Source organism: Cannabis sativa, chromosome 2 (assembly GCF_029168945.1).
Source record: "Cannabis sativa cultivar Pink pepper isolate KNU-18-1 chromosome 2, ASM2916894v1, whole genome shotgun sequence".
In the NCBI taxonomy this organism is placed as follows: Eukaryota; Viridiplantae; Streptophyta; class Magnoliopsida; order Rosales; family Cannabaceae; genus Cannabis; species Cannabis sativa.
Genome location: NC_083602.1, coordinates 20,671,037 through 20,694,282, shown reverse-complemented (window position 1 = coordinate 20,694,282; position 23,246 = coordinate 20,671,037). Strand labels below are relative to the sequence as shown.

The window sequence follows — 23,246 nt, the reverse complement described above, 5'->3', positions numbered from 1 at the left end:
TTATTGGAAGCTCGGTTATATAGACCCATGGTCCCCGCATTAGTTGAGATAATATTGCTTGTAAGACTCATGTAATTGGTTTTGATTAATCAATTATAATTCTCAAATTAGACTATGTCTATTTGTGAATTTTTCACTAAGTAAGGATGAAATTGTAAAGAAAGAGTTTTAGAGGCATATTTGTTAATTATGATACTTTGTATGGTTCAATTAATAAATATGATAAATGACAATATTATTTAATAATTATTCATAGTTATTAAATAGTTAGAATTGGCATTTAAATGGTTGAATTAGAAAATTGGCGTTTTTGAGAAAATCAGATGCAGAAAAGGTAAAACTGCAAAATTGCAAAAAGTGAGGCCCAAATCCACTAGTATAGGGCCAGCCACTTTTGTAGGAAATTTAAACTGATATTTTCATTATTTTAATGCCAAATAATTCAAACATAACCCTAGTGGAATGCTATAAATAGATAGTGAAGGCTTCAGGAAAATTACACTTAAATTTTCTATTTTTCCTTTAGAGAAAAACCCGAGCCTTCTCTCTCCCTATCTTTGGCTGAACCCACTCTCTCTCTCTTCCTCATTGAGATTTCGAAATTCTTAGTGTAAGAGTAGTGCCCACACACAGCAAGTGATACCTCAATCATAGTGAGGAAGATCGTGAAGAAAGACTTTCAGCAAGAAGGAGTTTCAGCATCAAAGATTCAGAGAAAGAGATCCAGGTTCAGATATTGATAATGCTCTGCTACAGAAAGGAATCAAGGGCTAGATATCTGAACGGAAGGAGTCATTTATTAAATTTTGCACCCAATGTAAGGTTTCTTAAACTTTATATGTGTTTATTTCATCGTTTTAGAAAGTTCATATTTAGGGTGTTAATAAACATACTTGTGAGTAGATCTAAGATCCTGGTAAAATAAATTTCCAACATCGTCAACAACTGAAAAAGTTCTTTGCAGAGGTGAAGCACTACTACTGGGAAGAGTCGATCCTCTACAAACACTGTGCTGATCAAATAATAAGAAGATGTGCACTTGAAGAAGAGATGTATTCTGTCTTGAGCCACTGCCATGCCTTACAATGTGGGGGGTATTTCAGTGGCACAAGAAATGCTGCCAAGTTTCTTCAAAGCGAGTTCTACTGGCCTACTCTTTTTCAGGATGCTAACGATTTTGTGAAGGCATGTGATCATTGTTAGAGAATGGGGAACATTTTAAGGAGAAACGAAATGCCTTTGACAGGTTTTTTAGAGGTGGATTTGTTTGATGTGTGGGGCATAGACTTCATGGGACCTTTTCCATCTTCCTTTAACAATCAGTATATCTTGTTGGCTGTGGACTATGTATCGAAATGGGTGGAAGCTGCTGCAACACACGCCAATGACGGTAAAACAATTTTTTCTTTTCAAAAGTACATCTTCACTTGGTTTGGAACTCCCCAAGCAATCATTAGCGATGAAGGGAGTCATTTTTGTAATAAATAGTTTGAAGCATTGCTAGCAAGATATGGAGTCCACCATAGGACTTTTTTACCTTACCATCCGCAAAGTAATGGCCAAGCCGAGATTGCCAACAGAGAGATTAAGATGATATTGGAGAAAACAATGCAACGATCAAGGAAGGACTGGTCAAGGAAACTAGATGATGCATTGTGGGCTTACAGAACAGCATTCAAAACACCTATCAGAATGTCACCATATAGGTTGGTGTATGGAAAAGCTAGTCATCTGCCGGTGGAATTGGAGCATAAGGCATTCTGGGAAATGAAGACTTTGAACATGGATTTAGCAACTGCATGAGAGAAGAGACTGCTATAATTAGATGAGCTTGAAGAATTTAGAATCGAGGCATATGAGAATGCAAAGATATACAAAGAGAGGACAAAGAAATGGCACGACAGAAATCTAGTCAGGAAGGAATTTCAACTCGAGCAGCAAGTTTTACTTTTTAACTCAAGGTTAAAACTTTTTCCTAGAAAATTGAAGTCAAGATGGTCTGGACCATTTACGGTGGTCAAGGTATTCTCATATAGAGCGGTGGAACTGAAAGGCGAGAGTCCAGAAACTTTTAAAGTTAATGGACAGCGGTTAAAGCTCTACTTGGGAGGTCAAACTGACCAAGCCAAGTCTGTATCATACTGGCGCCTCTTTGAAAAGAAACTCAATGTTCGACTATATGACGATAAAGATAGCATTCTTGGGAGGCAACCCAAGTGATTTTATTTACTTTGATTATTTTCGAGACTCTTGAATATTATTTTTTAGCTTTTAGCATTTTAAGTTTTTGTTCTGTAAAATTTCAGACGTTTATTTTTGCTTTGAATCGTGCAAAGCGTGAAAAGTCAAAAAAAAATAAGGAAGAAAAAAAAAATTTGCCATGACCCAGTAGTCGCGACTATCTAAACCTGGGTCGCGACCCTTTTCTATGGTCATGACCAAGGTCGCGACTTGGGAATTTGGCAGAGAGGTGTTTTTTTTTTTTTAAGTCAGTAGTCGCGACCACATAGACCAGGGTCGCGACTACAACATTAGGCAGAGAGGGCCTTTTCCATGTTTGAACCATGGTCGTGACTAGACCATTATATGGTCACGACCATGGTTCGAATCAAAACCCTAAAATCCCTATAAAACTAGATTTTACCCACTCATAACCTAAACATTTCAAAAAAATTCAAATTTTCAAATCCCTCTCAGCCAAATTCTCTAACAACCTCACCAAATTTCAAAATTTTCATCCTATTTTCATCAAATAACCAAATAATTCCCATCCCCAACCAAATCCCGCTCATTAATTTCTTATTTCCCACAAAAATCACACCCAATTTCATCAATTCAACCTAATTCCGAATTTACTATTCATTATCTTCAACCGTGGGAAATTCTTCAACAATGGTGCTTCATTAAGAGATTTCTCATTTGTAAGTGCTTTTCTCATCATCTTTCTATTTGGATTGAACTATGATTTTTTGGTTGGATTGTTGTGGATGATTTTTGATGGTGTGATTGAATTATTGTGAATAATTGGGTATTTTGAAATTTTGATTGCAATATTTTGTGAGAAATTGTTGGTGGATTGGTTTAGTCTTGTGATTATGTGATATTGGGAAGTCAAAAAATTAGGGGAAGTGCTGTCAAAATTTCTAGGGGAAATTTGTGCGTGAGAAAGTTTGATTGTTGTGAATATGGGACCAAAAGAACAAGGGTGAATGAAGAGGGTGGTTCATCATCAAATCCTTCTCGAGCCACGTCAAAGCCACCTTTTTATAAGACCCAATTTGTAAGTGAAGCGGCGCAAGAGAGGTTCCTCAATTTGAAGGATAAGCCTTACATTAAAGACCAGGGGATTGATTACACCAATACCCCTTTAAGACACCAACCATGGTTTGAAGTGATCCGGAGTCAAATTGAAAGCATGAACTGGACCACTTTTGTGGATGCCAAAGACCGAGCCAATATCACCATGACTTGTGAATTCTTGGCTAATTGACCCAAAAGGAAACATGGAATGGTTAAGGTTCACAATAAAAAAGTCCCAGCCACATTTGATGCTATCAGCATGCTCTACGAATTACCAGATCATACTAGAGATGAACAGCGATGGAGAGTGATTGAAGAGGATGAACATCTTGACTATGTGAACATAGCTGAAACTGTTGGGTTCCCGGGATTGAGGTTCCATGAACTGGATGGGTCACCGAATCTGTTGCATAGGTGTGAAATAAATCATGTGGCAAAAATATGGCTTTACTTTGTGAGTGCCTGATTGGTGCCTAGCAAGCACTTCTCTGATGTGCAAATTGATCATTTAAAGTATGTGTACGCCATCATGAAAGGGTACAAGATTAATGTGGGCCAGGTTGTTCGAGGCAGTTTTGACTTAATAGATCAAGGTGCCACGGGAGGTGGAGTTGGGTTGGCTGGAATAATTACTGATCTGTGTCAAGAATATGAAGTGAAAGAATTTCCCTATGTCAACAAAGTAATGCCGCAAAGAAAGATAGATGTGAGCATGGTGAATAGGCTCAAGGAGCCCCCATCCCTATGGGCAGCCACTACCTGAGGGCCAACCACAAGGTAGAAGGTGCCATGTTGAACAAGATGCAGAGGAGGAGGAAAATGTGCCACAACGATTGCCTGGTCCAATTGATTTAGCGATGCAATACACACATGCCCAGCTTAACTACATCATTCAACAAAACAATCATATGCAGAATTACATGGTTTAGAGGAGCATCTATGATGAGAGTCAAGTAACTCAACTCAACTCTCTTATCACTTGCATGAACATTGGGATCGAGGACCCCAACTATCTGACACCACCTCCTCAATTTCACCCATATATGATCAGCCGCCACCACCGAACCCCTTCTGATCAGGGTCTCAAGTAAGTCTCTTTCCCTTTAGTTTTATTTGCACATGGGGGACAATGTGAATTTTAGTTTGGGGGGCTTAAAATTATTTTTTTAAAAGTTATTTTGCTTTAGTTTAGTTTTTTTTTTATTTTGTTGTTAGTGATTAAATAAGCTGAAATATTTTTACAATTTTTTTTATTTTATTTACAGAAAATGCGGTCTTTTATGTTATACTCTTGTTAATTTGTGGTTAATTTTTTATGTTATTTTTTGTTGTTGTTTTGATATTTTTTAGATATTATTTTCATGTTACTTTTATGTACGTTTCTTGTTGTTTTCGTGTTGTTTCTATAGAAAACCGTAAAAATGTAACAAAAAAAATTCTTTAAACGTAAAAATGTAATTTTTTTTTACAAAAAATGGTGCCTAATGTAATTATTTTTTATTTATTTATACCATAAAAAAGTAAACTCTTATAATTTTTTTATATATTGTGTAATTTCTACAAAATAGTTTATAAAGTAATTCCCTTATTTTATACAGTAGAATCTCTATCCAAAAATACATTTGAGACTAGGCAAATTATATTCTAATTGAGAGGTTACAACTAAATAGAGTTACACTAGGAAAAAAAAATTCAAAACACCGAAAAATATCAACGCAACAACAATAACATTAAACAATCCTTAATACTATATCATAATAGAATTATTTTTGAGTAAATATAATATTTATACATGTATTAAAATTTAGAATAAAATTATTAAGTCTACTTAAATAAATTTATAAAATATATGCATATATTTTAGGGTGATTCTACAATGCACCCCCTTAAAATGGATGTATTGATGTATCCTTTACTATTTTCGGCATCTAGAAGAATTTTTTAGTCTAATTTTTTTTATATTCATATACGTTATAACTATTTAAGATATCCTACAAAATTTTGAGAAATTCAGAATAATTTACAATATAGAAAACAATGTTCAAATAGTCTATTTTACACGCGTATAAATAGTCACACGTGCAACACACTGCTTGAACGTAATTTTCGGCATGTTAAACTTTTCCGAATTTCTTAAAATTTTGTAAGATGCCTTAATTAATTATAATTTACATGACCATGAGAAAAAATTTGACTAAAAAATTATTTCGGATACTAAAATAGATAGAGATATATCGATGTGTCCCTTTTAAGGGGGTGCATTATAGAATTTTCCTATATTTTATTAAGATGTAATTAGATACTTTGTTAATACGAGACTTAAAAAATGTATAACTAATTATAATTTAGAATTTATTCTTATTTATAATTAGTTCAAATTGGGACTTGATTTTTTTATAACATAAATTAGAGGTTATTCTTGAATAGAGTATTCTTAAATAGAAGTTCTACTATATATGGTTTTGGAAAATTCTACAATGCATCCCCTTAAAATGGATATATTGATGCACCCCTATCTGTTTTAGCATCTGAAATAATTTTTTAGTCAAATTTTTTCTCATGGTCATATACGTTATAGTTATTTAAGACATTCTGCAAAATTTTAAGAAATTCAAAAAACTTTAACACGCCGAAAATTACGTTCAAACAGTGTGTTGTACGAGTGACTATTTTATTTTATACGCGTGTAAAATAGACTGTTTGAATATTATTTTTTATATTGTAAATTATTCCAAATTTCTCAACATTTTGTAGGATATCTTAAATAGATATAACGTACATGAATATGAAAAAAAAAATTAGACTAAAAAATGTTTCTAGATGCCGAAACAAGTCAAGGGTCCATCAATACATCCTTTTTAAATGGGTATATTGTAGAATCACCCTATGATTTTTTCATGCATTAATCAACTAGTACTTGGTTGATGGTGGAAATAACTTGAATTCTTAATTTATATATTTTGCTTATATTGTTTAAACTTGAGATCTTATGTCTGGTTTTGCCAAAATAGATGGGAATAGCTCAATTAAAAAAAAAAAAAAAAAAAAAGATGGGAATATAGCTCTATTCCTTTACTAACTTAGGTGAATTCTCATTCTTAAAAGGTTTTTCAAAATAATACATACATATATTTATACTAGGTGAATGTTACGTGGCGAACCACGTATTGATAGTTTTATTTGAGGTTTTATTTTCTTTTTAAGATTTTTGTAACTAAAGTGGCATGATTATTTGAACGATTTGTTTTATAAAAGTAAACTATATGTCTGTTTTTAATAATAAAAAGTACGTTAATCTCAATATATACATACTTATTATTATCCTTAATGTAAAGAAATAATTTATAATAAATCATAACAATATATGATTTTAACATTTATACATTGTTTGCCTTTATTTATTGAGAATATATTCCAGTAAGAACCGAGCAAGAAAACTACAAACCGATTTGAAATTCCAATAACAACCGATAAAGTAGCTAACAATATATGATTTTAATATTGCTAGATTGTTTGCCTTCGTTTATTGAGAATATATTCCAATAAGAACTGAGCAGGAAAACTACAAACAGATTTGAAATTCCTCTATAAAGTAGTAGGAAATGTCAATCTTGAGAACGACACAGTACAATGGGTAGTTGATTCAAGAGCTTCCCCTCGAATTTTCCTTCTAACTTTCTGCCCAAAAACTCTATTGCCCTGGCCTCACCTATTTATACAATCAAATAAAATTTAACTAACATCAATTAAATCATCAACCAAAATAAATAGCCTCTTATAGACAGGCTGAATCAAATCAAATATTTTACTGAAAAGGCCAAATAAAAACAATGTCAAATAGAACAGAGGAAAATTATCATGAAGTACTATACAAAGTCTCATTCCTTATCCGGCCAATAACACAAAGATCAATAAAGAAAACAAATACGATAAATAAATCACCAAATAATCTATAAAATCAAAAAAAAGGATGGAACCTACCTTTTGGCTTGCTGCTCCTCTAATTCCCTTGTTCTTTATATAACTTTCACACTACTGATATTAGTCCATGCAAAGAAATGGATATCACATCATTTTTCACATTATCTGCTCTGTGAAACAAAAAATTAGAGCCATCATTTATCTTGCTCTGTGCAAAATTATATTTTAACAAACCTGAAATGCAAATCATATTTGGATCAAAGCTGTAAACATATATAAAAAACAGTTTACTTTAGCCCTTTAAACATTTTCAATGTCTCTCTATCCGAGTATTTTTTTTTTCTCTTCGACGAGAACAAATGTGGCTCCAGAAATAAAAAAGAATAATGTGAATGTGGCAACCAAAGACTCAAGTCCTTAACTTTATTTAACAAGTTTTCAAATTTCTTAGCATGTAGACTTCCCATTCCAAAGGTTAAATTATCTATCAGACAATAAGGAATTACAAGAAAAAGAAAATCGCACTTACTGCAAGGTTAAATATGTCTATTTCTTGATGAGCGCAGTTTAGATCACCAATTCAAATTACAGGCTTCAACTTTTCCAGCTCCTGCATCAAGAAAAAAAAAAGAGCCATAAGCATAACTTTCCATGCTATAGTAAGTACTCTCAATGGCTGCGCTTTTGTGATCATTCCTAAAGAATCCCGAAAGCTAGAAACATTAGTGTGTAACAAATAACTCCCCAAAAAATATAACTTTATCTGAAATCTTTGTATAATTGTAAGCAAGTATGTGTTATGGGAATTTTCACAAGGTGATGAACCGAGTTAGAACAATTTTAAAGCTCGCATTAAGTTGCACTAACTCTTATGTCAAAAACCTAGACATAGTATGATAAAGTAGGACGAATACAAACTAATCTCAAAGTCATTGGAATAATCTGAAATCTTAACCTTTTAACTCTGTTGGTGCAGCACTATGAAGTACACCATGATGAGCTGGATCCAACGCATCAGAAAAAGAGTCAGGCATTATCGATCCCAAAATAATGCTTGATCTTCTGCTTTTGTAAAGATAGAATGATACAGAAATAAGGCTAACTGATATTTATTAATTTCTAGGACAAAATCAACTAAATAATTATAAAAAGTTGAGCAACCAACACGTAATCAGTAAATAAGCTTGTTTGCACTTCCTGCTTGTAGAGCAGGCCATGTCACATATCTCAATCTGATTCTATACTTCTGTTGAAAGTAATCAGCAACTGAAATTAAGACATAAAATTACAACAAGTACCTCCTGCACATGGACATAGAGAATGTATTTCAGAGTAAAGAAATCTAGCATTTAAAGAAGAAGAACACTCAAACATTGCTTGTAAACTAAATAAACAAAACAAAAGTGTAAACCAACCGCGAATACTATTATAACAAACGAAATTACAATCTAATACCACCAACACTGCTTGTTTCATGCCATGGAAGCTACCTCCTTCCTTCCTGCATTAGAATAGATAAATTGAATGTGAAGACCTTCTCACACATACATTAGTATTCACCCATTCTTAAAAAATAAATTATGCATAAAGCTTGTAAATGTAAAAGCTAGAACGAAAAAAGCTTACCTTAGAAAATGGTCTCAATTCCAATTTTTAAAAGAAAAACAGAAAAAATATATATTGAGATAAAACCAAATAAAATAAAACTAATATATATAGGAGGTACGTAGTTGTTTAATTAGAACAGCAAATATATAAATAAATTGAAGATACCTCCTTCCTCCCTGCATTAGAGTTAAACTAAAGGTGAAAAGCAAGTAATTAGTCAGGAGCATATATATGGCAGTGTTCATTTTTCCCTAAGTTGGGTATGGGTTCACACATTTTAAAAAAATGGTCTGAATTCTAACATTGAAAAGAAAAACAGCAAAAAAACATATATTGAGACAAATAAAAGAATTGTGAAATTGGAACATCCATGAAATAAACAAATCATTAGATAATATAACCAAACAAAATAAAATAAACACATACATAAATAAATTAAAAATGAAATAGAAGAACAATAAGTCAATTAAAAAAAACCTGAGATTCTTTGTATTTCAGAGTAAAGAAATCTAGCATTTAAAGAAGAAGAACACCGAAACATTCAACAAAGAGAACTAAAACACAATAACGAAATCAAAATGGCAAAACGATTAAATAACTAAAGTAGAAATGAAAGTGAAAATGACTATCGCACCGCTTTCATACGTATGAGACAAGAGTTGAATCATGAATAAAGCAAATAATAAAAGATTGTCATAAAGATCAAAGGAAGTCCTTTCTCGAAGGGGAAGTCATCTTTCATACCTGATCATATCGAAGCCAATACTTTCTTCCTTCTTCTATCTTTTATACAAAATGCAAACTCAATATCTTTTGAAGTGAGAATTCTCAACCCTAGAAAGCATAATAAAGAAGATATAGATTAATTATCCAAAACAAAGACTTGTATCTGCAACAATATTCAAAGGAAGATAGAAACATACTAAAATCAAAGATAGACCACGATTGAGGTTTCGAATAGAGAAATCGAAGAAGCCAAAGAAAGATAATCAATTTCTGCCATTATAGAGTTGAAGGAGATCTACCTTGGAAATCTTGTTAAGGCATGGCGTTCGATGGAGGAGAAGAAGACGATCAAAGAGAAAACTCCACTCCTGATGCTTCGAAAGCAATAGAACCGAATTTGGGGATTTAGGTTTCTCAATAATGTGTGACCCTGTAAATAAAGACCAGTGAAATATTTTTTATACGATTGTGAAGAATATTTATAATTTTAAGTTTTTTTTTATTAGAATAATATATAAAATAATATAAATAAATTAAGGATATTCTGTTAAGGAATGATATATTCTGTTAAAATAAACAGATAAACTAAAAAGAATCGTTAAACAAGAATTGTCGTTAGATAGACACTTTTAATATATAAAGATATTCATTTATATTTATAATAAGCTAATAAAGCCGATCACACAGCATCATATACAATATTTGATTGAGTTAGCTGGCTTGTAAATTGGATTAAAAAATTTCATTTGATTAAATCTTCAAGCAACCTTTGGTTCTTTTTTTCTCTTTGATCCTATTCAACGAGTCGACATGTATATGAAATCATTAATCAACCCAAGAATATATATAACCAATAATTTAATGACGTGACATTATTGTTTGATTGGAAACACTAAAGAAAACAAAAGTTAAAGAATTATTGAGAGTGTCACGGTAAAACCGGAGATCTACATTAATTTTAGCAATAACTATATTGATATAATTATATGTATAGTTCACCGTTTTCATATTTACGCTACCATTTATAATTTTCACGAGCTCAATATTAAATAAATAAATAGGAACGACCCTAAAGGCAAAAGCATATACATATAGAAATCCACTTGCGACTAACCTAAATATCTAGTTATCTGCCACAAAAGTATAACCGAAAAAAAAAAAATATGGCCTTTGCATTTAAGTTCAGTTCTCCTTATTTACTATCTTCTTCAGTTTTCTTTTGTCTCCTTCTACTCATTTATTTTTCTCCCTTTAATCAACGAACCCGTTTTAGTACACTAAACAATCCTTCCTCTTCTTCTTCTTCTAACTCAGTAGTATCAGAGAAAAACGACACCGTTTTGGATGCCACAGCGCCAGTTTTAGGAGAACTTAACAGGCAAGGATATCATGATGATCATGAGTTTCCAATTTCCCCAGCTTTGGCTCCTGAAAATATCAATATTATCCAAGTAAGAGCTTATTAATTAATCCTATATACATAGGTACTTAACAATTTATTATATATCACTTGAGTTTTCTTAATACGTTTTTTGAATTGATGAATAGAGGAAGAGAAATTATAGCAGTGTACATAAAATTGAAGATGAGTTGGCCAGAGCAAGAGCCGCTATACGCAAGGCAATTCTCACCAATAATTGTACATCTGATAAGCACGAGAATTATATCCCCACTGGCGATATTTACAGAAACTCCTATGCCTTTCATCAGTTGAGTCCTTCTTTTGTATATATATTAATCAAACTAGTTTTTTTTTTTTGTTTAAGAATTGCATATGTATACCCCAAAACCTTTCAATAAGGCTCTTTAATTTCTTTTTATTGAAAAGGTTGATAAAGAATTTAATTTAGGATGTTCCCTTTATAAAATATACTCTACTCTCAAGCCAGTCCTTGTTTCTTTTGGTGAAAGCAATCCTTTTTCAGCTACATTGTCCCACTAATATTCTCATTACATTACATTGCTCTTGCTAGGATTATAACATAGAATTATGAGCTTTATGAGTCATTATTATTATTTTTCAATGCAGGCATTATTATTATCAAGTTTTCCTCAATTAGGGTTAATTAAGTATTTAGGGTTACTCATAAATACTTAATTAAATTTATCTAAAAATATTGCTTAATTATATAGCATATGAGTTATTCGTGTATTTATACTTAAAGTTAAACCTTTAGCTAGCTTTCATGGGAGTAGTGTAAGCTTTAACACAACTGCAAGGTTCATAAAATTCAGAGACATATATTATGCTCCGCCAAAATATGGAGCATTATTCTTTGACACCCTTTCCTTACTGGTATTTTCAGTGTTTCTATACACGTTTACATTGCTTATATATGACTCCAAACTTTTGACTTGATTTTTCCCAAAAATATTATATTACATTTCTTTAATGTTTTATTATAAAATGCGTGCTTGTTTTATATAGGAGCCACATAGAGATGGTGAGGAGATTCAAGATATGGGCCTATAAGGAAGGAGATATACCCTTGTTTCATATGGGGCCCATGGTTAACATCTACTCAATTGAGGGCCAGTTCATGGATGAGATGGATGCTAGTGGGCTGAGCCCATTCTTGGCCCGTCATCCTGATGAGGCACATGCATTTTATGTACCTATAAGTGTGAAGAGTATGGCTGATTTTCTATATGAACGGCCTAGACCTTATCTCTTCCATGGTCGAATGGTCCGAGTTTTCACTGATTATATCAACGTTGTGGCCCAAAGATACCCTTATTGGAATCGTAGCCATGGTGCTGACCACTTTATGGTTTCTTGTCATGATTGGGTATGTCATGCTATTATACTTGATGATTTACTATTTTATTAACACTAAAGGCTTATATAGTGCTGTAATGTTCAACATCATACACAAAAGGAATATACAGCTTAAGAAAATCTGTAAGCTGTATATTCTATGCTACTTCGTTCTTCACTATATAAAATAGCATAGAATATACAGCTTACAAAAGTACTTGTTTCTAGGCTTTCTTCTTCTAGTAGACCTTTGTTTTGTTTTCACACATAATAACTCATTCATAGACTTGACATGATTCATATATTAATACTACGATGCATGATGCTCTCAGCTTAATTATCTAGTTAAGATAACATTGTTATTTGTTTTATAGGCTCCAGAAATCATACGTGACGATCCAAAGTACTTCAACAATTTTATAAGAGTCCTATGCAATGCTAACGTATCAGAAGGTTTTCAGCCTATGAGAGACGTTTCATTACCTGAATACAACTTGCCAATGAATCACAAACTTGGACCACCTCCACTAGGCCAATCTCCAACAAACCGCAAAATCCTCGCCTTTTTCGCTGGCGGTGCCCATGGAGACATTAGAAAGTACTTGTTCGAGCATTGGAAGGATAAAGATGATGAAATCCAAGTTCATGAGTACCTTCCCAAAGGACAAAACTATAATGAAATAATGGGAAGGACCAAGTTCTGCTTGTGCCCAAGTGGGTCTGAAGTTGCTAGTCCTAGAGTTGTGGAGGCCATGTATGAAGGTTGTGTTCCTGTTCTCATCTCTTATAATTATTCGTTGCCTTTTGGTGAGGTTCTTGATTGGACCAAATTCTCCATTCAAATCTCACCCAAGAGAATACCTGAGCTTAAGAAGATCTTGAAAGCCATTCCTCATTCCAAGTTCTTGAAGTTACAAAAAAAGGTGTTACAAGTGAAGAGGCACTTTGAGCTCAACAGACCAGCTAAGCCGTATGATGCATTTCACATGGTGCTTCACTCGCTCTGGCTAAGAAGACTTAACATTAGGCTACCACATTGATTTACCAGGCTTTTTACACATTATCTTCTAATTGATTTAACTATGACCCCATTGAGTATATGTTTCTATTCCAGAAATAATAGAGATGCTTTAGATTCAATAAATCAGACAAGCAAATAAAGCAAATTTTGGTAAATGGCCTTCAAAATCACTAGAAAACATCATTTAGAAACTCTCTTGTGCAACTCTTCAAAGACTGATCATAATCAACCATACACCCTACAAAATTGCTAAGAGAAATTTAATGCGTCACCTCCTAAGTACATTGCTCTCCGTATCTGTGCAAGTGAGTATCTTTAAGTGTAGAAGCAAAACACTAAAGATGTTCAACCTACATTACCATTTTTTCACCAGCTCTTGCCTCCACAGGAAAACTTGTTTGGAAGACAATCTCATCACTTCACATTTCTAGAATTTATAATGTTTAACCATGTGGAAATTGAAAGGCATTAAAATGTATTTATATGTGATTACCTGCAATCATGTAGATTTTCTCCAAATCACTGACCCTTTTCTTCACTTCTATCTTGTTTAAGCAATTCATGGTAAAAGTATAAAATGAGGAAACATAAACAAATGAATCTGTAATGACATATAATTTATTTAGAAAATGTGAATTGTAACAAATAAAGATATACAAGCTGGTTGGGTAACTCAATCAAATAAACTATTAAGAATCATAGTTCCATTTTCTTTTATGCATGAAAAGAAATATGCAGAGCAATCTAATTTGCTCATTCCAGCTTATCACCAATATGTGATAGCATATCAACACGCTATCATCTTCGGTCTATGTTAAATAATTGTGGTTAAAAAGAAAAAAATGGCTCCACCATCGTCGAAGACTTGGCAATTAAGTGTACAAAATTACCCTACTCAGTGCTTGTCTCAGCATTTTCTTTCCTGAAAGCATGCAACCTTTCCTTCAGTTTCTTACTCTGTTCAAAGTTTTCTTTCCTCTTTAGAGCTTTCTGTGAACAATTCCAAAGTCCTTAAATCAACATACCATTAAAACTTGAACAATAAATAGACACTAGCTGAATAAAAACTCACTTCCTGTCGAAAGCAACGATCAAGCTTTATCTTGAGATCTGTACATTCACCAAAGAATTTACCAATAGGATGATCCAAATGACACTGCTGGAACAGCTCAATTATCTGCACAAAGCAGAAAATAAATATTGAAGCGTCAATCTATCTTTCTATCTCTCGCTGTTGTTTCATAAGAATTTTAATGCGTTTTGGCCTAAACAAGTTCCCAACCAAGTAATTCAGCAAAAAAAAAAAGTTCCCAACCATGTAATTTAGCAAAACAAATGTCTCATTAATAAGAAGTCAAAAAAAATTACAGCTAGGTGCATTCATCAATTATGTTTCAAGGAAATGACAGTAAACAAACATGTCTTGGAAATAGTTTAAAGCCCGTTTCTTAATTGTAACAGTGTGACGTAGAGCAAGAAACATAGTGCTAGTTACTCAAAATTTTGAAAAATTCTGATTAATAATTTGGATTGCCATGGTGCATAAACAAGGATCATCAATGAAAATACGAATCAAAAGATATTATTTGTTCTTTCGTGTACCTAATGTGATTTTATTTATAACCAAAATTGTACAAGAACTTGAGGATCCCAGGCGCACCTTTGATAGAACAATTTCAGAGGACTTTAAATGTTCTTGAACAACCACATTTGCACGATATTCACGGACTAGAAAAGACATTGCCATTATGAGTATAGGATTTAAGATGGTGCATTTTGGGCTGTTTGAAGCTGTAATTGGAGAACTAGCCAGAGAACCCCCATATTGGTGGTTACAAGAAAATAAATCAGTGCTATTATAGTTAGGAAAGCTGTGGAATGGTTGGGCTGTATGAGGAAAAAATTCTTAGAAAATTTAACATCTTTTAGAAAGAAATCTGGCTAAATGTTAACTCCTGGGCAGCACTTTAGTTGACGAGTTTAAGAATTTTGCTTGTCCTGGGTCATTAAGAATTTGGGAGATTGTTCTAGTTTAATAATTTATGTTTTTATTTTCCCCTAGGAATTCTTTGTTTCCCTTGCTCTTTTCAGCAATATTTCTTATCAATATAAATATAAAAATAGATCATATTCACATACATATATCTAGTATGAAGTAATATGTAAAGATCTGGTGCTATATATTCGAAGGACTATATTAAACAACAAATACATAAAACCCCAAAATTGAAGGGAAAGAGAAGACAGTGAAAAATGGACTCACTTCGGCACACATGGGATGCTTGTGAAGCGTTAATGGAGGATGCATTATTACTCCTTCCTCTATCCAATTGAACAAAATCAAGCAAGCTTGAGATTTGTCAAGTGAGAGGGGTTTAGAGATTAAAAGCAGAGGAAGACGGTGATTGGTTGCTTCTAGAATCTAGATAGTAGAGAGTGGGTCGGGTCGAAGTTTAGGAATTTTTTTCATCTATTTTGTTATAGGATTCGGGTTCGGATACAACCCGAATCTAGCGGCCTTTTCGTACCCAAACCAAGTACTAATAAAAAAAATTTAAAGTAGTAAAAATAAAATAAAAAGTTCTTCAACGAAGACCAGCTTTGGTTGAAGATGAAGTGTTGAAGCCATTAAAGTAGTAATAATAACATAAAAGGAATCAGCGAAAAGGAGGCCGAAAAATTAGCGAATTGGGTTTTTGTATGGGTGAGAGACCTGAAACACGGTTTCGTTTCGGCTTCTACTTCACGAGAGCCCAGAATCTCATTTGCTTCGTAAGGTGATTTTTGGTCGATAAATTGATCTGGGTCTGGTTCAAGCTAAGAAATTTCTGTGACCCAGAAGAAGCTGAATTTTTCTGAATTAAAAAAAAATGGCTTCTCTGTCAAGCACAGGGGTAGCTCCTCTAATTATACCCAGTGATTCTCTCCGGTCTGTTCTGTTCGGAAGAACAATGCTTTATAGCGGTTCTAGGCAGAAGAAAGTTCACGATAAGATCATTTGTTCTTGCATGGCGCCTCCCCAGAACTTGAGGAATGATGGGTCCTTTGCTACCAAATTCAATGTAAATACTTTGCCCCTATTTTAATATAGCTTTTGCTTTTTTTCTAGCGTTATTCTTTCATGAGAATTCCATTAGATTGGTTTGAACACCTTTTTAAGCATATGTTTTAGTTCGAGCTAGTTGTCTTGTTTCTGTACTAGTGATTGAATAATTCATTTATTAAAAGCCATATATGGAGTGGATGTGAACTGTGAAACTTTGATTTATGGACATTTCTGCTGAAAATTCATTGATAATTGTTTTGCACTCTGATTTGAAGCGGTTCTGTTCTTATTGGACTGACAGAGATTATGTGGTTAGGATTCATTTAAGTCAGGTGAGTTGAGCAGGGTTCGAGAGCCTAATTATGGTGATTCTGATGTTCTAATTGAGTGTCGAGACGTCCATAAATCATTTGGAGAGAAGCATATATTGAGAGGTGTGAACTTCAAGGTGAATCTAATTTCATCTGTTAAAATACCAAATCATTGTCTATTTTATTTTCTGGTTGATGATTTTTGTGTAGTGTTGCATTACATTTTCTTATATACTGTTGCCTTTTCTCTTGTATAGATTAGACATGGCGAAGCTGTTGGGATAATTGGGCCATCTGGTACTGGAAAATCTACGATTTTAAAGATTATTGCAGGACTTCTAACCCCAGACAAGGTAATTATTTGGATCAGGCTTTCCCTAGAGTGTCCGTACTCAATTAAATCATCTTTATTTTAATTGAGCTTTAGAATTTTCAACATTATAGAATTGCTTGATCTCATTTGTTGACTCTACTTACTATTCAATGGCCAGGGAGAAGTTTACATTCGAGGCAGAAAAAGAGCTGGTTTAATTAGTGACGAGGAGATTTCTGGGCTACGAATTGGATTGGTAAATGTTGTTTGGAACATATATAGTTTAATGTATAGTTGGTTCTCAGAATATGAAATTTATAATGCACTGGTCTATAATTTAACAGGTTTTCCAAAGCGCGGCACTTTTTGATTCTCTCACAGTTCGGGAAAATGTTGGTTTCCTCCTGTAAGAAAACCTACACTACCCTTGTTTTATTTAATAGCATCTCTTTAAGTTAGATTTTGTGATTTTAATATTGTACTCCTAAGATAAGTGATACATTTGAGTTTTGTTGGATAGATATGAGAACTCAAGCATGCCTGGTGATCAAATTTCAAAGCTTGTGACAGAAAGCTTGGCTGCTGTTGGATTAAAGGTAATATTCTAGCTATAAATGTCTAATTATTCTGACAGAATAGAAGTTACATTTCCAAAAGCCCATGTGCTGCTTTTACTAGATTTTGGCCTTTATAAGGCGTCCTGTGGTTCTGTTTCTCACATGCACTAACCTTGATTTTTGTTCTCTATATCCCATCAGGATGTGGAGGAAAGGATGCCTTCTGAATTGTCTGGTGGAATGAAAAAACGGGTTGCATTAGCTCGATCGATTATTTGTGATACTTCAAAGAAAGCTATAGAGCCTGAGGTATGGTTTGGTTAGTGCATAATAGCTTGCAAGTGTATGGTTTTTACTCAATCAGCCTTTTTTTCTATTATGCTTGATATTGTTGGAAACAATTTTGTAGACGACCCCACAGTGTGTGTAGGAAAGATACTCCTTATATTACCATGCTAATCTAGAATGGAGAGTTGGATTTTTTTTTACATAAAGCACTCATGTTGATATAAACAGATTAAAACCTTTTGTTTGATTGAAAAAATGGAAGGAAAAAAGTTTATTTCAGTCCCCCTTTTTTCATTTTATCTCTTTCCAAATCCAGCTAAGTGGACGACCTGTGAATAAAGTAAGAGAAAGTAAGAGGAATTCTTTGAATTTGAGAAATCATCAAACAACTTTGTTGACAATTATTTGTTTGGTCAGAAGAGACCTCCAACTATTCTTTTATTGGATTAGTGAACAGTTTCAATATTTTTATATTCAAATATGACTAGAGAGGACAAACTCATTACATAAAAAAAAAATATTGTGAATTCTGATATGTATCAGATGTAATTGAGTGTGAAAGTCAAATTAATTGAAAGATTCATGTTTGGTTCGGGGAGGAATCGTGGAAGTTTTGGAATGGAAAGATGATTTACTTTCATTAAGTGTTTAATTAGATAATCGAAAACATAAGATGTTGAAGGCTGCTCAGTGTATGTGTACGAAAAGTACTTCATATTTTATGGGTGTGTTTAGTTTTATTCTTTGTACATTGTACACTTTGTTTATAGATTTCAACACGGATGAGTGGCGCATGTTGATCCTTACACATACGTTTCCATACATATCCTTTAATATACAAAAATTTTTCATGTTGATTTGGCAAAGGCAGCTCAATGTTTTAGTGTCTTCTGACATTCTTCTAAATCCTTTTAAACAGGTTCTTTTATATGATGAACCTACGGCTGGGCTTGATCCTATCGCATCTACTGTTGTAGAAGATCTCATCCGATCTGTACACATGAAAGGCGAAGATGCAGTTGGGAAGCCTGGGAATATTGCATCATACGTGGTTGTCACCCACCAACATAGTACCATTGGAAGAGCGGTTGACAGGTTACGCTTTAAATTTCAATAATATCTCCTTTTCACCATGTTGATTTCTCTTACTTGTATGCTTAAGTAAACAGCTAGTTCATTATATTATTATTATAGGTTAATATTTCTTCACGAGGGTAAGATTGTTTGGGAAGGGATGACTCATGAATTTACAACGTCAACAAATCCATTTGTCCAACAGGTAACAAACAACAACAACCTAAGTCTGTCCTTCCATTCGCATGGCTACTAACATCATTCGACGTGTTGAACATTTCGTAACTCAAGACTTTGTGATGATGATTTCAGGCTTCTAATGTTTTTTAGTTTTCGCCTTTCGTCTTTTCAGTTTGCATCTGGGAGCTTGGATGGCCCAATTAAGTACTAGCCTTGGCAAATTGAGTCTGCGGTGCTGTTGTTAGTAGTCATCTACTTGGATTCCTAAATACTGAGAAATTAGCAGTGAGAACTTGCATGGAGCTAGCCCTTTTGCATACTCAACAAGAAATTCGAGTTTAAGCAATTGAGTTCTTGATGCTTGATGAGAAAGAAAAAAAAAGCCACACTTTTTGGGTGCCAACTCGATTCAGAAAGAGCCTGCTGAATCGACATTACTTACACATATAATTTGTTGTATTCTTAGGCTGGTTAGATGATTCAACCATTTGATATTGTTAGTGACATTTAAAATGAACTGTTCTTTCTACTCTAGTTCTATAAATTTATAAAATTCCGCCGATTTTATTATTTTCATCGAACTATATCAATATTTTTTGCAACAACATTTTAATATTGTCAATGAAAAACAGTTACATGAAAATAAGGCTAAAGGGTAAAGGAATGGCCAAACTTTTAACTACAGTACACAGGTCAAGAGTTCTAGACAACTTTATAGAAAAAGGGGGTAAAGAACTCCAATAATAATTACAAAGACTTGTTCATAACATTGATGTCAAATTATATATATAGCTGCATTTTCACAATCAGAAACAGCTTTTTGATAAACATGGAAGAACAAATTAGGAGAGACTATTTGATCATCGCAAGAAAACTCAACTTGTTGTCTAGAGAAAAAGAAAAAGTAGGCTGCAAAACTTTTCGTTTCTTCTCAAACCTTTGTCTGGAGAATGTAATTCCTTGCTCGAGCAGAGCAAAAGAGCGTAAAAATCCCAAAGTAGAAGCTAAGAGAAGTGCTTAAACCAAAAATCCACAAAGAAATCATGCCGTTAGCGATCAGGCCGTCAGCGTTGTCGTCCTCAAAGGCCTTCCCCGGAACCACTGGAAGGCCTTCAGAGTCGCACCCTCCACCAGAGGACTCCACACACAAGCCTGGGTTTCCGGCAAATGCACCAGGAAACCTCAAATATGCTTGCTTCTTGGGAACAAAACCAGAAAAAGAGTTGTATGACAGATTTAAAAGCGTCAGATACTGAAGGCTGGAAATGTTTCCTGGGATATGACCTGACAAAGAATTATGGGACAAGTCCAAGGCTCTTAAGCTCTTCATCTTCTCCAAACTTGGAACATGTCCATTAAGAAAATTGTATGATAAATTCAGATATTCTAAACCTTTCAGTCCAAATAAACCAGCAGGAACTTCCCCACGTAGCATATTACCAGATATGTCAATTCCAACCAATGAAGATAGAAAATAAATGAACCCTAGTTCACTACTACCAGAAACAAAGATTGAAACTTTGGTGCCCAAATCACGCCATGTGATCCTTTGTTCCTTTGGAATTTTACTGATGTCTCCTCTGTTGTTGAAATTTAAGCTAGTGTTGAAGTTTCCATCTGGTAGGAAACCGGAGAATTTGTTTCCTGACAAGTCCATCATTTGGATTGCTTCGAATGTGAACAACCAGCTTGGTAAACTTCCATTGAAATTGTTGTGAGCTAGGGAGAGATACCTGAGACTTGTCCATTTGGTTATGGCATCATTTAACATTCCAGACAGATGGTTTGAGCTGAAATCTACAATCTCCAGCGACTTACAGCCTGCCAAAGTTAATGGGATTTCACCAGAAATCTTGTTGTTGCTAATGTCCAAGATCTTCAAGCCGTCCAACGCATCAAGCTCCGGTTGGATTTCACCAGAAAGATTATTGTCATTGAGTTTCAATGCAAGAAGCTGAAAACAACCCACAATGTTCAGTGGAATTGAACCTGTTAAGGAGTTGTGTGACAGATCAATCACTTGGAGATAAGTTAAGTTTCCAATTCTAGCTGGAATCTCCCCAACAAGAAGATTGTGTGAAAGAAACAATGCCTGTAAGCTTTTCAGTTCTGTTATCTTTAAAGGTATTTCACCCGAAAAGCGGTTGTGAGACAGGTCAAGAAGGAGAAGCCCTGATTTATCTGTTGTCACTGCAATCTTGCTTGGAAGAGGACCTGATAAATCATTGTTGCTCAAGTCCAATACAAAAAGCTTCTCTGAAAACACAAGTCTAGGTGGTATCTTATAAGCCAAATGGTTGAATGAAAGGTTTAGAAGGGTCAAACTCGTTAGTGAAGCCATACAAGAAGGTATTCCCCCTACAAGTGCATTGTTAGCCACATTCAAGACACTGAGAGACTGAACTGAAGCTGAGAAACAAGGCAAGGTACCCGAAAACCGGTTGGAGCCAAGGTTGAGAAAAACTAATGGCTGATGAAAATCAGGAAGACTACCAGATAAATTATTGTTCCCAAAGTCCAGATGCTTCAAAGACTCCAAGTGCAACAACTCTTCAGGAATTTCACCTAGAAAAGAGTTAGAATCCAGAGCAAGTTTCTCCAACTTGGTTGAGAAATTACCAACCCATCTAGGAACAATGCCTCCCAAATCCTTGTTACCACTCACAACGAGCTCTGTTAACTGGCTAAGCCTCATGAGTGTGTTAGGCAGTATACCATGAAACCGATTGTGACTAAGATTAAGACTTTTAAGATTCTGCATATTACCAAAACACGAGGGGATTGGGCATGTAAAATTGTTTTGAGACAAAACCAACTGTTCAAGAAAAGGAAGTTTGCAGAAATTGGGGTGAATTTGGCCTGACAAGTTCATGTTCACCAAGTTAATTGAAACCACATGACCAGTCTGGTTCTCGCAGGTGATTCCAGTCCAGTTGCTACAGTTAGACCCAACCCAACTAGACAAACTCCGACTAGGATCTTGCACCCATGACTTGAACAGTAAAAGTGAGCCTTTTTCATCTGAGTCAATATCAACAGACTGAGAAACCATGGAAGACAGCAAAATCACCAATATGAGTGGCACTACATGCAATTTTAGAGCTTTACAAGTCCAATAAGCCAAAACCCGTTTCTTTCCCATTATAAAAATCTGGATAGGAGTAAAAGGTTTAAGAGGAGTAAAATGGAATGAATGGATGGAAGCTTAAACCTTTCTTCTTCAAGCAAAATCTTGGACAAGTGTAAGTTTCAACCAAACAACAAACAACAAGTTAAGGATTCATACATATACAGAAAGAAAGACTTGCATATGAGGAAGAAATGAAAAGGGTTAGCTGGAACAGTGAGAAAGAATGTACCTTTACTCTCAAGTGTGAGAGAAAAGAGAACTACATAAATTCTCTTTCTTTGGGGTTTTAGAGTAAAAAAGAATAAACAATAAATATCAATTACATGATATGATTTGATATATCTATAGCTCATTAAAGTAAAGTCAGATTGGAGGAATCAAAACCTTTCTCTCTCTTCCCTCTTTAACCTTTCCTTTTTTCCTTCTCTTTAATAACTACACCAGAGAGAGAAAGAGTGAGCAAATCATGGAATAGTATGTATATATGGAACTTCATCCAATCCATGTATGGGCTACTACATTCCTTTTCCTGCGCGTAGTTTCCCGCTTCTTTTGGGCTGACAAAAGCCTAGAGTTTATTGGGCCTTACTTTGGGCTCCAATGTTTAAGTAGAAATTACACGGAATAAGTTGAAAAATACCATTTTTTTTATCCATTAATTGAAAATACTCTCATATTATATTTTATTAAAATATACCCATTTTTTTAAATAGATTTCCGAATATACCCTCAAAGTAGTCTAGCATATAATTTACATTAACCTAAGGAGTTAATTGGGACATCATCTATAAAAGTAGGTATATCTTAAAGGATATAAAGATGGAGGTAAAAATTAAAACAAATAAAGTAAAGTGGGTATACCATGTAATTCCTCAAATTACACCATATATGGAAAAATTATAAGAGTTTAATTTTTTATGGCATAAATAAATAATGCTAAAGGGTTATGGGTTTTTTTTGTTTTTTACATTTATGTGGGTTTATTTTATGCCATATTTTTGTAAAAGAATATG

At 34.0% G+C, this 23,246-nt stretch overlaps 4 protein-coding genes and 1 long non-coding RNA gene across 11 annotated transcripts; 2 read left to right on the top strand and 3 right to left on the bottom strand.

The window, feature by feature from the left end:
* Window positions 1-6,730: 6,730 nt before the first annotated feature.
* LOC115720764 (uncharacterized) lies at window positions 6,731-9,878 on the bottom strand. 7 transcript variants are annotated; one of them, XR_009686183.1, is made up of 7 exons: window positions 9,855-9,878; window positions 9,574-9,663; window positions 8,637-8,722; window positions 8,177-8,522; window positions 7,751-7,831; window positions 7,282-7,391; window positions 6,731-7,009 (listed from the first exon to the last, which is right to left on the bottom strand). It is a non-coding gene; the product is annotated as an uncharacterized LOC115720764 (long non-coding RNA). The 7 variants fall into 7 exon arrangements; XR_009686182.1 differs by having other exon boundaries at window positions 9,753-9,866; XR_009686180.1 differs by lacking the exon at window positions 9,855-9,878 and having other exon boundaries at window positions 8,177-8,283; window positions 8,387-8,522; window positions 9,574-9,745.
* Window positions 9,879-10,635: 757 nt separating this feature from the next.
* LOC133034825 (probable glycosyltransferase At5g20260) lies at window positions 10,636-13,489 on the top strand. Its single transcript, XM_061110248.1, has 4 exons — window positions 10,636-11,006; window positions 11,104-11,264; window positions 11,984-12,344; window positions 12,688-13,489. The coding sequence occupies exons 1-4, from the start codon at window positions 10,719-10,721 to the stop codon at window positions 13,351-13,353; spliced, it is 1,476 nt and encodes a 491-aa protein (XP_060966231.1). The 5' UTR covers window positions 10,636-10,718; the 3' UTR covers window positions 13,354-13,489.
* A 433-nt stretch (window positions 13,490-13,922) lies between these two features.
* Window positions 13,923-15,777, bottom strand: LOC133034827 (uncharacterized). The gene is made up of 3 exons (XM_061110250.1): window positions 15,598-15,777; window positions 14,407-14,511; window positions 13,923-14,324 (listed from the first exon to the last, which is right to left on the bottom strand). Exons 1-3 carry the CDS (start codon window positions 15,640-15,642, stop codon window positions 14,226-14,228), a joined length of 249 nt encoding a protein of 82 aa, XP_060966233.1. The 5' UTR covers window positions 15,643-15,777; the 3' UTR covers window positions 13,923-14,225.
* Window positions 15,702-22,549, top strand: LOC133034826 (protein TRIGALACTOSYLDIACYLGLYCEROL 3, chloroplastic-like). The gene is made up of 10 exons (XM_061110249.1): window positions 15,702-16,396; window positions 16,697-16,828; window positions 16,949-17,044; window positions 17,183-17,260; window positions 17,349-17,410; window positions 17,525-17,600; window positions 17,763-17,870; window positions 18,769-18,944; window positions 19,044-19,128; window positions 19,276-22,549. Exons 1-10 carry the CDS (start codon window positions 16,205-16,207, stop codon window positions 19,312-19,314), a joined length of 1,044 nt encoding a protein of 347 aa, XP_060966232.1. The 5' UTR covers window positions 15,702-16,204; the 3' UTR covers window positions 19,315-22,549.
* Window positions 19,760-22,245, bottom strand: LOC133029069 (receptor-like protein CLAVATA2). Its single transcript, XM_061110247.1, has one exon. It carries the CDS (start codon window positions 22,243-22,245, stop codon window positions 20,035-20,037), a length of 2,211 nt encoding a protein of 736 aa, XP_060966230.1. The 3' UTR covers window positions 19,760-20,034.
* Window positions 22,550-23,246: the final 697 nt, after the last annotated feature.

Bases quoted from the DNA above. Each gene is read 5' to 3' on its own strand.
- LOC133034826 (XM_061110249.1), top strand. From the start codon at position 16,205: ATGGCTTCTCTGTCAAGCACAGGGGTAGCTCCTCTAATTATACCCAGT. The intron at 17,411-17,524 runs GTAAGAAAACCT...TTTGTTGGATAG, and splicing joins GAAAATGTTGGTTTCCTCCT to ATATGAGAACTCAAGCATGC. The intron at 19,129-19,275 runs GTAACAAACAAC...TCGTCTTTTCAG, and splicing joins CAAATCCATTTGTCCAACAG to TTTGCATCTGGGAGCTTGGA.
- LOC133034825 (XM_061110248.1), top strand. From the start codon at position 10,719: ATGGCCTTTGCATTTAAGTTCAGTTCTCCTTATTTACTATCTTCTTCA. The intron at 11,007-11,103 runs GTAAGAGCTTAT...ATTGATGAATAG, and splicing joins AAAATATCAATATTATCCAA to AGGAAGAGAAATTATAGCAG. The intron at 11,265-11,983 runs GTTGAGTCCTTC...TGTTTTATATAG, and splicing joins AACTCCTATGCCTTTCATCA to GAGCCACATAGAGATGGTGA.
- LOC133034827 (XM_061110250.1), bottom strand. From the start codon at position 15,642: ATGCATCCTCCATTAACGCTTCACAAGCATCCCATGTGTGCCGAA. The intron at 14,512-15,597 runs GTGAGTCCATTT...TGCTTTGTGCAG, and splicing joins AGCATCCCATGTGTGCCGAA to ATAATTGAGCTGTTCCAGCA. The intron at 14,325-14,406 runs GTGAGTTTTTAT...AATTGTTCACAG, and splicing joins ATCGTTGCTTTCGACAGGAA to AAAGCTCTAAAGAGGAAAGA.
- LOC133029069 (XM_061110247.1), bottom strand. From the start codon at position 22,245: ATGGGAAAGAAACGGGTTTTGGCTTATTGGACTTGTAAAGCTCTAAAA.